Source organism: Ursus americanus, chromosome 33 (assembly GCF_024610735.1).
Source record: "Ursus americanus isolate L20-20 chromosome 33, mUrsAme1.1.p, whole genome shotgun sequence".
Taxonomy (NCBI): domain Eukaryota; kingdom Metazoa; phylum Chordata; class Mammalia; order Carnivora; family Ursidae; genus Ursus; species Ursus americanus.
Window position 1 is genome coordinate 22,599,777 of NC_142159.1, and position 14,737 is coordinate 22,614,513.

At 48.3% G+C, this 14,737-nt stretch overlaps 1 protein-coding gene across 1 annotated transcript; it reads right to left on the bottom strand.

Annotated features, from left to right (window-relative positions):
- Window positions 1–562: 562 nt before the first annotated feature.
- Window positions 563–10,240, bottom strand: UBIAD1 (UbiA prenyltransferase domain containing 1). The gene is made up of 2 exons (XM_045776871.2): window positions 9,410–10,240; window positions 563–2,996 (listed from the first exon to the last, which is right to left on the bottom strand). The coding sequence occupies exons 1-2, from the start codon at window positions 9,933–9,935 to the stop codon at window positions 2,509–2,511; spliced, it is 1,014 nt and encodes a 337-aa protein (XP_045632827.1). The 5' UTR covers window positions 9,936–10,240; the 3' UTR covers window positions 563–2,508.
- Window positions 10,241–14,737: the final 4,497 nt, after the last annotated feature.

The following is a 14,737-nucleotide window of genomic DNA, read 5'->3' on the forward strand; positions in this document are numbered from 1 at the left end:
CCATTTTATAAGCTCTTCCTCCAAGATTTACAAAACCCATGATTTGGGCTAATTCTAGTCGGACAACAGGTGTTGGACCCAGCCAGGCACCCACGGGCTGCTACAGGCCTCCTTACTCATTGGCACAACACCCTAACCAGCCCGCTCTCTCCCAGAGCTTGTTCAGTCCCCAGCAAAGTCCTCCGACTAAACTGGTATCCGTTCTGCGTATCTCTGCTTTGTTCCTAAGGACATATTGTCAAATGCCTCGCTGAAACCCAAACATACTCTATCTCCTACATGTTCTCCATCCATCAGCACAGTGACCCTAGCAAGAAAAGAGAAAAACGAAAGTATCTGAGGACAGGGAGAGCGAAGTTAATCCGGCCTGGCTGGCTCTAAGCAGTCCCTCCTGTCTTTCCTAAAGGCTCATCAAATCTGGTCAAACCCTCCCCAGATTCATACCAAAGACCAGGTGCCGCACCCCCACCCCCACCGAATCTTCCCGTGTTCCTGCGCTGGTCTTCTGAGATTTACGAATCCAAGTTCACAGTAAGACAAGAAGGAGGAGGAAAGCAAAGACGACTGATAAACATTGTTTTTATTAACAAGTCTAAAGAAGACCTTCGTTGAATCAGATGTAATACAAATTCTGGTGGCCTGTATATAAAACCTGACACTAAATTTGGCCTTTTAGAAACATTTATATATAAAAATATGCATTAAAATCTGTACCATTGATGGCGTGCAGAGGCCAACCGACACCTCCCGACATTAGTGCTTACAAAGGTGGGTCTGGTCTGGGGATACAGGGAGCTGCGGTCCTAGAGCTGCAGGAGGGAGCCCTGTGTGAGAAAGGCCTGCTCTCAAAAGGAGCCACAAGAGGCTGGCTTTGAAGGCAGGACCCCTATGAGCACAATGTCACAGGCCTGGCCTAAAACAAAAATGGTGCTGGGAAGAAAGGCAGGAGAGGTGGGCCGTCCTTCCTTCCCTCGTTACTGGGCTCTGACCACCGTTCGAGGATTCCGGAGCTCTGCAGACAAACCACCTTTAACTTGGGAGGAATGCTTGCATTTTCCAAATATGTTTGTTTTCCAAGGAAACTGACCAATTCTAACTCCAGGAGCCAAATCATAATTAGCCTGATTTGGGTAAGAACTAGTTCTTGTCTTTTTTGGTGGCCGAGACCCTGAAACGCCAATCAGAAAGGCTATAATCACAACAGAGAAGTATAATGACGATGGTCTCAATCTATTTCAGTCTTGGAGCAAGTGCAACTGAGTGACTCTCACCCGGAAATTGTATTTTACAGGCAGTGAAGTGAGAAGCAGCTATGATCAGCATTGGAATTCCCCCATTCGAGGAACAAATGATCTTTGCACAAGGCAACGGAAGCCTTTGGGAGAAGCGGGGTCAATACTGCACGTCTGTCTTCAATGAGGAAGACACAGTGCCTTCTCTGGCCGGGCCTGCCATTCTGGCTGAACAGGGTCAGGACTGTGTCTATCAGCTTATTCGTTCATGGATGAGCGGATGTCCCTGGTCTGCTCATCCTGTGGCTCTGTGGAAAATGACAACTGTCCCCAACTCAGCTAAGCTGCAACCCAAATAGTCAGGCTCCGTGGCTGGGAGACACAGAAATGGGAACTGGACATAAACAGAGGGTGGGCACAGGGGAGCAGGAGGAAAGGCGACGGGTAGGGGGAGAAGCTGCCTCGGGGGCTTTAGGGAGTCTGCAATCCCTATTTCAGGGCTCCTAATAGTTACTGAAAGGGCTGGAGTCCTTCCTGTCATTCCAGCAGATCCTACAAAGGGAAAACAGCAGCCCTACCAGTTTCTATGACCAGTTTCTAGTGATTTTCTCAGCTGCTTCCAGGGTGCAGGCTGTTCCCTTCCCCAGCCCTCAGCTCGACTGGCTGCAGGGTGATCTGCCACCTCTCTGCTGGGACAGTAAGTGGAAGGAGAGATGAAGGGCATAAGTGCCCGAATCATGACCTAGGAAAAAAGCCGGGAGCCATGGTAGGCTGTTAATGAGGGACTTTCTCTCTCAAGCAGTGTATTTCAGGCCCCCAAGACCTCAGGGTAAGAGACAGATGCGCCCCGGGTCACTGGGGCCTGGCACCGATCGCGGGCGCATTCTGCGAGACCGAGCTACCAGGAGGACACTTTCGGCAAGTGAGCAGGGCAACCAGGAGCCCAGTGACTTGGGCTCTTCCAGGACAGGAGGCCAAGCCGGCAGCTCCTTCACAGTCTTAGGGCCTTTTCATCTGCTTTAAAGTGACCTAACAACACCCCCTAGTGGAAGTTATAAATAAAACAAGGACCACGCATCCAGGTCACCTGCTACCAGTGGTTTTGAGATTCACCATAAAACGGAGTAACAGAAACACAAAACCTTATCTTTAGAGAGATAATAATAAAAAAGGTGGGAGTTCAGAAGCCATCCTCAGGCCGCTCCCTCCTCGGATTCTCTGCCTTCAACAAACACATTCCAAGACCGGGGGCGGGGCGGGGGAGCCCCAGGTCCCCTTACAGTTTGGGCAGACTGCCCGCGGGGGCCAGAATGATGCCAAAGACATAGAAGAGCCCCAGCAGGAGGTTGAGCTTGGCCGTCCTCTGGGGCAGTTTGCTGAAAGTCTGGCTTCGGAACTGCCTCTCCAGGGAGAAGGCCATGGGGATGGTGAGCAGCGGGAGGGCCAGGCTGATGCTGCAGTGTGTGGCCAGGACGCTGAAGACCAGGTAGGGCAGGAAGAGCAACGTGTTGTAGAGCACATAGGAGAGGGTGGGGCCGATGAGGATGGCGAGCGTGACGATGCCGGCCGCCCTGTCGGACTCCATGTCCCTGGTGTTGTTGGAATGCAGAATGGCCTCGGTGCTGAGGGCGAGAGGGATGGCGTAGACCAGTGGGAAGACGGCCAGGGACCCCACCTGGACGGCGTAGGCAAACATCACAGCCAGTGGGCCAAAAGTGATGAGGATGACGAGGTCTCCCAGAGCCACGTACTTGAATCCAATTCCTACAGCCAGAAAACCCAGAGAGCTGGTGTGAGATCAAGGGCTGGAAATTGAGGGGCTGTTCACCAGTCCAGAGGCTACTGCTGGCCGGGAGCGGTGAGTTCTTGGACGGTGAGAATGGCCAGTCAGTGAGCTCCCTGTCCTCCAGAGCAAACCTGATTTTGTCTCCGATGACACAGAGGGGCAGAGAACACTCATCTTTTCGCACCCAGTTAGGCTTCAGAGTCCTACCCAAGTTTTCCTTCCTACTGTCCCCAGCAAAGTCCTGCAACAAAGAGCAGTGGGTTCCCACTACACACACGCTTCGACCAGAGAGCCTGTGAAGGCTCCACAAGGTCTTACAATCGGGGTCTTTTTTCTTTCTCCCGTCACAGATCCCTGCGAGACATGGCTTCTGTTGGTCAGTCCCTCACAGAATACCCATCCCAGTCTCTTACTTTGCTGCCTCCCTGCTTCCACAACCTCTAGGGGCATCTGCTTTTGAAAACCCCCAGGGCATCTCAGTGAAATTTCAGGGTGCCCAAACTCCACATAAAGAAACTTCCAACCACGTGATGAGTAAAACAGCTAAGATGGCAAAGTTACAGTGCTGCTTCCCCTCTCTGGTTCCCGTGAAATTACAATTAAATCACCCCAAACTCCTCTTTCTATACTGCCAATCCACTTCAAATCCTGTCTAAACCGCTTCGTTCAAACCTGCCCAGTTCCCTCCAGCGATGCCTCACTCCACCGGACCTCACTCCATCCCTGAATCTGAGTCATGGTCACCCTATGCGGGGAACACTGCGACGTCCATTCTCAGGACCTCCCTCCCCACCCTCATCCAATCTCCCTGGGCAGCCATACAGGCCCTTCGGAAATACTTACTGGATCATGCCGGTCCCCCAACATACACCTGAAAACCCTTAGCACAGGCTGTCCTCAGATCTTTCATCAGCTCACCTCTGGGCCTGCCCCGCCTCCCTCCCACCCGCCTCGCGTTGAGCTCCCCTTTCCTCCACTCATACTTCTGCTGGTTCCTCAGGGCCTTCAGACACCCCACCCCGCCTTTGCCTGGCTAACTCCTACTCACCCTTGGAGACATTAAAGACCCTTCAAGGCAGCCTTCCCTCAACCCCTAGGCCACATCCAGTCCCCTTGCGATACATATGCTCCCAGAGCACCCAGATTTCCAGCTTTGTAAAATTCATCACGCTTCTAATTACTCAGTCTCCGTCCTTCCCTCAAACCACAAGCTCCATGAGGGCAGGGCCTTGGGTCTGGTTTGTTCACAGCTCACTCCCCAACATGTGGCACAAAAGCTGCACTGAACACAGAGCTACAGTAACAAGCACCTGGAATCTGGGGCCGAGGTGAAGAAAAATGTCCCACTCAGAGTGAGGCCACTTGCAGCAGTGGAAAGGTGGGCCCCACGCAGACTGCTACAGAGGCCTGGGAAACCTCCCGGTTTAACCAAGCTTCCAACTCGTGGCCTCAGGCTCAGGAGATAAAGAAAAGCACTGGGTCATCAACTGCACTTCAACCAGCCGAAAACGATGAGCGACCATGGTGTGCAGAGGAGCTAAAGCGAGGGCAGCCAAAGAACGGGACTGGGCTCCAGATTCCCTTCACACTGGTAGCTGGGGTTCTGCGGTATTGCTTCTTTTCCACCTTTACTGAAAGATAACTGACACAGCACACTTGATCCATTCAGATACTGCAAGATGAGGACCACGAGAGCATTAGCCGGGGAGCTCTGGTGCTAAGCACCCACCCTTGGTTTTTTAGAATGAAGTGTCCCCAGGGAAGCGTCACAGCCATGGCCCCCAGCAGCCATCAACACTCGGCAAAGTCATTCAGCACTTTCCAAGCAGTGCTGTGACAAGTTATTTGGCTGTCTGAGGACATGCCCTCCAGGAGGAAGCTCTCTCAAGCAGAACACTGGTTCCCGTTACAAATTAGTAAATCAATGTCTCTTGCAGTATCTCACACATTGAGGGAACAACCCCCGCCCAGGGAAGGTGCCAGGCAGGAATACTCCCAGCGGGGACCTGGCAAGTTTCTCCCCCAGTGGCCCCCTCCTTTTTTGCGGACATTCCCAGTTCTCCAAGCAGACATCAGGGCTGTCACTATGAAGAAGACACAAGAGCTCTTTCGCCTTGACATCTGGCTAGATTACCCATCTGGCTGGATCTCCTTAGATTACCTGGAAAAAAACGATGTGAGCAAAGCTGAACAGAAACCTGTACCTGCAAGGATACGCCTCCACCTTGAACAGGTCCTACACAGAAACCAACCACAAGCCTGCTCCAGGGCTGAGAGGGGTCTGGTAACCTTCCGGAGGTTATCTGACATGAGAAAATGACAGAGCCCTCGGGGAGAGAGCTGCTTCCTGGGTATGGCCCAGGGCTCACCGGCTCCACCTGCCTCAGAATGTGGCCCACCTCTCCTTTTGGGCACTCCCACCCCACCCAACACCACTTTCCAAATGAGCCAACACAGCAAACCCCTGGGCGAGTTCTCAGCACAGCAGCCAGCATGAATTTGTTAAAATGGAAATCAGAATGCTGGCAAGGCTGTGGAGTAGATGGAACTCTTACACGTTGCCGGTGGGAACATAAAACTAGTACCACCACTTTAGAAAACACGTTGGCAGCTTCCCATGAAGTTAAACATCCATCTACCCTCTGACCTAGCGATTCCACTCCCAGGCATTCACCCCGGAACAATGAAAACAGATATCCACAGAAAGATTTCAACGCAAGTGCTCAGGCATAACAGCCAAAATACGGAAACAACGCAACTGTCGCTGGACAGGAGAGAGGATAAACAAAGAGTGGTTCTGTGCGCACAATGGATACTACTCAGCAATAAAAAGGAACTACTGATGCCCACCACATGATGAAATCTCAAAACCACCACGCTGACCAAAGAAACCGGGCACAAGAATTCATACGGAACGAATCCATTTACGTAACGTTCTGGACCAGGCAAAACAATCTCTGTGAAAGAGACCAAACAGTGGTGGCCTCTGGATAGGGGTGGGGACAGTGGGAACTGACAGGGAAGGAAGCTTTTGAGAGGGATGGAAATGTTCTGTATCAGACAGGGTTGGGTTATACAACTGTATGCATTTGTCGCAATTCATCGAACTGTAGCACTTGAGATCTGTGCATTTCACGGTAAGCCAATTACATCAATAAAGGTCAATGTTTTTTTAAAAAAAACAAACAAACCATAAATCAGCTTATGTTGTGACTCTGCTCGATGTGTTTCAGTGTCTCCCCATTTGTTCATTCAATGAATATTAAGTACTAACTACCTGCCAGGCAGTGTTCTGGGCACCATGGGTTCAGCAAAGAACAGACACCCAAATCGCTAATCCGAGGGAGTTTATAGTCTAAGAGGGAAGACAATTAACCAAGTCAGTACTTTAGATACTGCGTTAGAAGTAGTATGTGCTGTGAAGGAAAATAAAGCAGAAAAGAGCAACAGGGAAGGTATTGGGGGGGAAAGCACGGGTGTGTGTGTGTGAGAGCGTGTGTACATGCACTTTTATTTTATTTTCAGCTGCTACAAAAAAATTTTATTGTTTTATAATTTTAAATAGGGTAGAAAGTGAGGCCTCACAAAATAGCTAACAAGTGAGCAAATGGGTGGGGGTTAGAAAGTAAATCAGGCAGATAGAAGGAGGCAGGGCATTCCAAGCCAAAGAAAAGCAGCTACAAAGGACGTGTGGCAGCAGCATGCTGTACCAGAAACAGCCAGGAGGGCAGTGTGGCTGGAGCACAGTGAGCAGGAGGAAAGAAGAAGGGGGCAACAGCGCTGAGGGGGAGGGGGTAAGGGAGAGAGTGAGCCGATAATGCCCCATCCTGGGGGTCACTGTGAAGACCCTGGCTTTTCCTCTGAACAAGATGGGAGCCACTGGAGAATTTTGAGCAAAGGACTGATGAAGCTGCCTTATGTCTTAACAGGATTACTCGGGCTGCTCATTTGTAAGCACCCTGAAAGGGACACGGGTGGATGCGCAGAGATCAATAAAGAACCTGCCACGATAATCGAGATGATAGTGGCGGGGGGGGGGGGGCGGGGGGAGGTGGTGGGATGTGGTCAGATCCCAAATGCATTTTGAAAGTAGAGTCAACAGGATTTGCTGCTGGACTAGACAGGAGGAGGAGAGTCCAGGATGATGCCCATGACTATTAGCCTGAAAAACTAGGAGGAGAAAGTTGCCTTGGAATAAGATGGGGGAAGCTGGGGTAGGGCAGGTTTCTTAGCGGAGATCAGGACTTTGGGTTCTGACACATTGGCTTGAGATGCCTGTAAGGCCTCGAGGAGAAGCTAGTGAGGAAGGAGTAAGAGTCTGGAGTTGAGTGCAGAGATCTGGGCCAGAGCTACACATTTGAGAGTCATGAAGCCATGAGATGGGCTAAAATCACCCAGGAGTGGATGGAGTTAGAGGAAAGGGGTCCAAGGACTCAGGCTGGAGTCCGGAGCCGGAGGCCCTGTGAGACCAACATGATCCAGCCCTGAACGGCCTCCCCAACAGTATTTCCTTGTCTCTCTCGATCACATTGGCCTTTCATAGATCCTAGAACAGGCCAAGCTCTCCCCCACTCCAGGGCATTTGCATGCGCTGTTCCTCTAGCCCTGGAGCACTCGGCACCCGAATCAGACCCAGTTCTTCCCTGTCGCTTGCTCCTTATCCTTCACGTAAGAGTTGCCTTCACAGAGAGGGCCTCATCCTTCTGCCGCTGCCCCATGTGCGTTCTACCACAGCACTCTACTGAGTTCCTTTACTGAGCTGTTCACAGCTGGCTGCTCCATTCCATTGTCCTTCGCCTGTTCCTTCTTTTCTCCCCCTCTTAATGTCGGGGTGCCCCAGGGCTCAGTCCTGGTCCCTTCGTGTCTCTATCACCACTCCCTCCTCTCCAGTGATCTCACCCAGTCATACAACTTGATCTAGGTGCCAGAGACCCCCCAGATATCTGCATCTCCAGCTCAGGCTTCTCCCTGGAACTCAGATGCTTAGGTCCAGACATCCATTTGACATCTCTGCTTGGAGATCTAATGCGTTAAGATGTCCAAAGTCAATCTCCCAATTTTCTCCCCCAAACCCTACCTTCGACCTTCTCCATCTCACTTGACCCCAACTCCATCATTCCAGGTGCTCAGGCCAAAGCTATTGAGTTATGTTGAATTCCTCTGTTTCTTTCCTGCCTCACGTCCCATCCAGCAGCAAACCGTGTCTACCTTCAAAATATATTCAGAATCTGACGACCTCTTCCCTTCTGTACCACCACCACCCTGATCCAGGCCGCCAAACCTCTCTTGCCTGGATTGCGCAATAGCCTCGTCTTCCTGCTTCAGTCCTTGCCCACTCACCTTTATCCATTCTCAATACCGCAGCCAGACTGATTCCTTGAAAACCTTAAGGCCCACATAACTTTTGCGCTTCTCTGCCCTCCCCACAACTACTTGCCTTGCTTCAACTCCTTTTGTTTACTCTCTGCCTCACTCACATACCGGACTCATGCTGTTCCTCGAACTTTTGAGGAACATGCCTGCCTTAAGGCCTTTGGCAACTGCCATTCTGAGATTTCGGACACTCTTCCTCTAGATACATGCTTAGCCAACTTCCTTCTATCTTTGCTCACATTACCTTTTTGAGGAGGCCTACCATGATCAAACTTCTTCAAACAGCTATGTCCTCCTTCCTCGCTCTATTTATGTTTTCCCTATAGCACTAATCATGTTTTTATATACTATCATCAGGGTCCCAACTCATCCGGGCTTACCAGGAACTTTCCTGATTTCCACACCAAAAGTCCAGCATCCTGGGAACTGTCTTAAGTCCTGAGCAAAACAGGACGTTGGTCATCCTGAATAGAATTTACTCCTTTTACTTTCTCCCTCTCCTCGAGATCTATAAAATAACTTCCACAAGAGCCCCTGCTCAGGATCTGTGACGCTGTGTTCACACAGAACAGTGCCTGGCACATAATAGGTGCTCAATAAGTAGGACTTGGCCACCACCCCCACCTCCACCCCACCCCCACCCATCGCTACCTTAATAAGCTGTTGCAAGGAGTCACACAGCAAACTAGCTGAAAGTAATTAGCTGTCTAATGCTGAGCTCTTCAAATTTAATCCCACTAAAATTTGAAATGGTGGTGTTATAAGATACGACCAACGAAAGGAAACTAGATGGAAAAACGTCCACATATGTGATTCCTAACATCCATAAACCAAGCCAGGGTCTTCTCAAGTCACTGCTGTTCTCAAAAAATCCACATGACCCACACATTACAGATTCCACGTAAACGGCCTAACTCAAAAAAAAACCTTTGACGGAAAACCTCTTCTCCAGCCCTGTAACTCCTATGCGAAGCAGGAGTTTCTAGTACATGCAGCCAGCAAACAGGCCAACTCTTACCTCCTGTGTAGAGAAAGGAGCCAGACAGGCCTCCAAAGTAGATGAGAGCCAAGTGCTCCAGTTTCAGAGGAGACAGGCAGTAGAGACAAGCGGCACAGACACAGCCCAAAGTGTAGAGGAAGACTCCAAACCGGACAACATCCTGGGGCTCCAAGATTCGGTCCACCAGGGTCCTGTCATCACTCTTTTTGTGGTCAATGCCCTTGGAAAAGTCATAGTAAGTGTTGACCAAATTGCCAGCCCCGTGCACGGCCAGGACAGCTACGGCACAACCCACCAGCAGCCTGGGATCCAGGACGCCCTGGGATCTGTAGGCCAGGGCACTGCCCAGGGCCACCGGAGTGAGCGAAGCACTGAAGCTCCAGGGCCGCAGGGCCAGCACGTAGGAGGCGCACTTCTGCCTCCAGGAGCGTTGGGGAAGCCTGTCCTGATCCGGACAGTCGTTCCCCAGCAGGTCCCTGTCCCCGGACTTAGCCGTCTCTCCCGCCTGTATGTTAATCTCCCCCGGAACCTGTGAGGCCGCCATGGAAGCTACACGTGGCTGAAGTCAAAGTCTATAGTGAACACCCACGGAACAGCCACGGGGTGCGGGGTGGGCCGGCAAGACCTGACCTTCCTCGGGTTCCGCCCCGGGGCAGGGCTGGGGAGGCGGCGGGCCCCGGGGGTAGCACTGAGCGGACCTGGCAGCCCACGAGGCCCGGAGGCACCGCCCGGACCTCCTGTCACCCGGGCAAAGCCTGTCTCTGGACCTCAGTCCCGGGCTAGAGCCCAAGACCGAGCTGCGACCGCACACCCCTGGGTACCGGGGCCGCCATCTTGTGCGCCCGCCTCCCGAGGCCCGCCCGGAAACAGGGGCAGACGACGTGGGCCGGGCCGGAGCGGGGGCGGGGCCCGAGGGGCTGAGGGCGGGGCCCTGGCCTGGGGGCGGGGCCGGCGGAGACCCAGAGGTCCAGCCCTTCTCTCGCGGAGAATCCGAACCCCGCAGCTGCCCCCAGACCCTCAGCCTCACTTTGTATCACAAGGACGACCCCGATTGCGTGTCGCTTTACGACCTACCGAGAGCTTCCACTCACCAAAATAGGACTCATTCATTTTTTCACTCAACAAGCATTTACTGAGCACTTACTATATTGCAGGCAGCAGTGAACAAAAGGGGCAAAAATCAGGGAGCACATTGAAGGCGATGAGAAAGGTATAATTACCTCCCACTTTTTAAATGGGAAACGAAGCTCTGAAATGGGAAATGAAGTCCAAGAAATTATTAGCTCTAGTAATAATCACAACAGCAATAATTCCCCCCTTTTGTTGTGCAGTTACCATTTGCCATATACTGTCCTGCCTGCGTCTTTATCCATAGTCTAGGTTACTCACTTACTCGTGCAAATAACCGCCCTCCTCCCCACTCTACTACGTGGCCGGCTCTGTGTCTTCACTGCCTGCCTTCTAGAAGCTTACGGTCCGTATCTGTAACTTGTTCCTGCTGGAGGGAGCCAATTGTTAATTTTTTAAGAATTTTCTGAGCTGGTCTTCAAGCACAGCCATTATTAAAAATTAAATTTTACAAACTTATGAGATTAATTCTATTAAAAACAAAGGGGACAAAACTCGTTACTTCCTAATTATTTCACTCCATTTTATCATTTATGTACTTCAGATTGTTTATGTCTGTTGTATCTGCGTTTGTGGAAATATGATATGCTCATCTCTTCCCAGCTTTTCATTCAGCGACATCCGCTGGTAGCTTGAAATTTGCCATAGTGCGAGTATTTAAACCACACAGATCAGCAGATGCTTGTTAGTTGTTTTGTTGGTCACCTGAACTTAAGAAGTGACAGAGATAAGTTAACAATGCAGAGTAAACTTAAAAGTGTGTCAACTCTGTAGCTGTTACGTTGTGAATAGCAATAGGAATTTGAGGACGTATTCTTCCAGTATTGAAAAATCATTATCCAATGCAGCAAAGAAGCCCTTCATGTCATTGACAAACTTGTGAAGTTTCAAAGTATCTCTACATCGGTTCACTTTCCTCTTACAAGTTAACATAAAAGAAAATACCAACCAACATTCATATCAGAACTAAACTCATTGGTCAGTTGCAACCTAGAGAGGCTATACAGTACCCCCAAAAAAAGCATACTGTTAGAATCGATTTGCCGTGGGGAATTTGCAATAAAAAGCACTGTGCATTTTATTATTATTTATAAGTTATATGCTATACCTCCTTTACGTGGTGAAAGTTATAATACACATATACGTACATTGGACAGACTACATAATTTTGATGCAAATAAAAATGTGCAGCCCCTGTTCAAAAATCATTAAGAATTTCAAGACAGAGCAATACGACCTCTTACAGCCATGAAGCCAGCTCTGTACACACATACAGCCCCCTCCCTTATTGACTAGCTGGTTGTTAAACATTTACAACTCTACCACCTAGCACACACTTGCAAAGCTGGCCAAACCCAGTGTTCTATGCTGCCAAACTGGACAAGAGGAAGAAGCAGATATTTCAAAATCCTGGCTCTGTCACTGACCAATTCTATGACCCAATCCCTCTCTATGTCCATTTTCTCAAGTATAAATTGGGAACAATACAATGTGTCTCATAGAAATGTTCAGGAATAAGTGATATCATTTATTGACTCCTCACATGTATCATAGAGTGTTGTAGGTACTTTATGTGTATTAGCATTTAACCCCACAGCACTGCCTACGGAGGTAAGCACATTATAATCCTTTCAGTTTTATGATAAAGAAATACGTACAAAGAGATTAAGTACCTGGTCACACAGCTAGTAAGTGTTGGAGCCAAGTTTCAGATTTATTAGACTCCAATTTGCTTTTTTTTTTTTTTAAGATTTATTTATTTATTTATTTGACAGAGAGAGAGACAGCCAGCGAGAGAGGGAACACAAGCAGGGGGAGTGGGAGAGGAAGAGGCAGGCTTCCAGCAGAGGAGCCTGATGCGGGAATCAATCCCAGAACGCCAGGATCATGCCCTGAGCTGAAGGCAGACGCCTAATGACTGAGCCACCCAGGCGCCCCTCCAAATTGCTTTTAACCAAAACTTTATAATCCCACTTTGTAAGTGCTCAGTAAATATTAGCTATTATTTAACATAAGAAAGTTTTTTGTAAACTGAAAAGAGACCTACAAATGCATTGATTACTATTGCTATCAAAACATCTTTTTTAAAAAAAGATTTTATTTATTTATTTGACAGAGAGAGAGACAGCGAGAGAAGGAGCACAAGCAGGGGGAGTGGGAGAGGGAGAAGCAGGCTTCCCGCCGAGCAGGGAGCCCGATGCACGGCTCGATCCCAGGACCCTGGGATCATGACCTGAGCCGAAGGCAGATGTTTAACGACTGAGGCACCCAGGCGCCCCTCAAAACATCTTTGATTGTTAATTAGAAAACAGGGCCTGAGGAGCTTGGGTGGCTCAGTCCATCAAGCATCTGCCTTCGGCTCAGGTCACGATCCCAGGGTCCTGGGATTGATTCCTGCATCTGGCTCCTTGCTCGGCGGAGGAGTCTGCTTCTCCCTCTCCCACTGCCTGCCACTCCCCCCTGCTTGTGTGCCCTCTCTCTCTCTCTCTGTGAAGTAAATAAATAAATAAAATCTTAAAAAAGAAAAGAAAAGAAAAGAAAAGAAAAGAAAAGAAAAGAAAAGAAAAGAAAGCGGGGCCTTATCAAATCTTAGGGTGGCAAAAATATCACATATTGCCAGTAGGAAATGAAAATTAGTACCTCCCTTTATAGAGATCAAGTTGACGTTGTCCATCAATTACACATGCATTTACCCTGACCGTGTAATTTCATTTTTGGGTGTTTATTTGGTATAGCTGCCAGGGGAAAAAATTACATATGTACAAAGGCATTCACTGCTGCATCATTAGTAATAGCAAGAATTTGGAAACAACACAAGTGCCCAGCAACAGAGGACTGAAAAAATAAATTATGGTACATCCATGTGATGGGATTCTATGCAGCTATAACAACAACAAAAGAACAAGCTAGCTTTCTATATATTAAGAAAGATCTCCGAGATCTACTAAAACTTTTTTTAAAGATTTTATTTATTTATTCATTTTAGGGACAGTGTGTGTGAGTGGCAGGGGGAGTGTGAGTGGCAGGGGGAGGGTGAGGGGAAGAGTAGAGGGAGAGGGACAAGCGGACTCCATGCTGAGCACTAAGCCCCACGCGGGGCTTGATCCCAAGACCCTGAGACCATGACCCAGAGCTGAAACCAAGAGTTGGACACTCAACCAACTGAGCCACCCAGGGACCCCAAGCTCTACTAAAATTTTTTAAAGTCCAGAACAGTATAGATAGTAACAAAAGGGGAAAATAAGAATACGCATTTATACTTGCTTATATTTACATAAAGAAACTCTAGGGATACATAAGAACGAAGAAAATAGTGAAAGGGAAGGAGTGGAGCAAGACCTTTTTCATGATAAATATAATTTTTATTTATTTTGGCATTTGAACAGTGAATATATCATATATTTTAAATGTTTGATGATTAAATATAGAGATGTTGAACAGAAGTGGAAAATGTGAAATTCAGAGGGACAATTATTTCAGAGAAGAAACAATGCAATGAAAAGATTCTAAACCTAAAGTAGTAACCATAAATCAAATAAAAAAAGAACCTGCCAAAGCATTTTGTTAGCCACAGAATATCGCCAAACCTCTTTAATTTGGCAGTTTAGAACTTCTGGAAACTTACATCTCTTCAACAGACACTTCTTCAAGTAATCGATGGTAAGGTATAAAGAAAAAAGTATGCCTTCTCCATATTCTATTATATCTTAGTTGTATATTTCCTCCCTCTTCAAATCTAGACACCTAAGAAATATATAAATGTTTTATAAGGGGGTATATTATACTTACATTGTTGTATAACTTGTATTTTTTTAATAAATCGTGAACCTTTTTCCTTCTTAGCAAATATTAATCTACACTACCAGTATTAATGGCTCCATACATTTTCCTTAATATGAATGTATCATATTTTATTTAATCAGACCCCCCACTGGAAGACATTGAGGAATTTTTGTTGATTATAACCATGGCCAAAAAAAATTGAGATGTAGTCAGATTCCATTTTTGCTATTGATTGTTCCAAAGGCTGTTTTTATTTTACGTACGTACGTATATATGTATGTGAGCTTTACAAGCTCTACGCCCAACCGGGGGCTTGAACTCACCACCAGAGATCAAGAGTCCCATGCTCCACCAACTGAGCCAGCCAGGCGTCCCTGGAAGGATGATTTAAAATGTTTGGAAATTATTGATTTAGGAGTAGGTCATTTAGTTAAA

Coding starts and splice junctions, on each gene's coding strand:
- UBIAD1 (XM_045776871.2), bottom strand. CDS start 9,935: ATGGCGGCCTCACAGGTTCCGGGGGAGATTAACATACAGGCGGGAGAG. Junction 2,997..9,409: donor CTCCTTTCTCTACACAGGAG/GTAAGAGTTGGC, acceptor TTCTGGCTGTAG/GAATTGGATTCAAGTACGTG.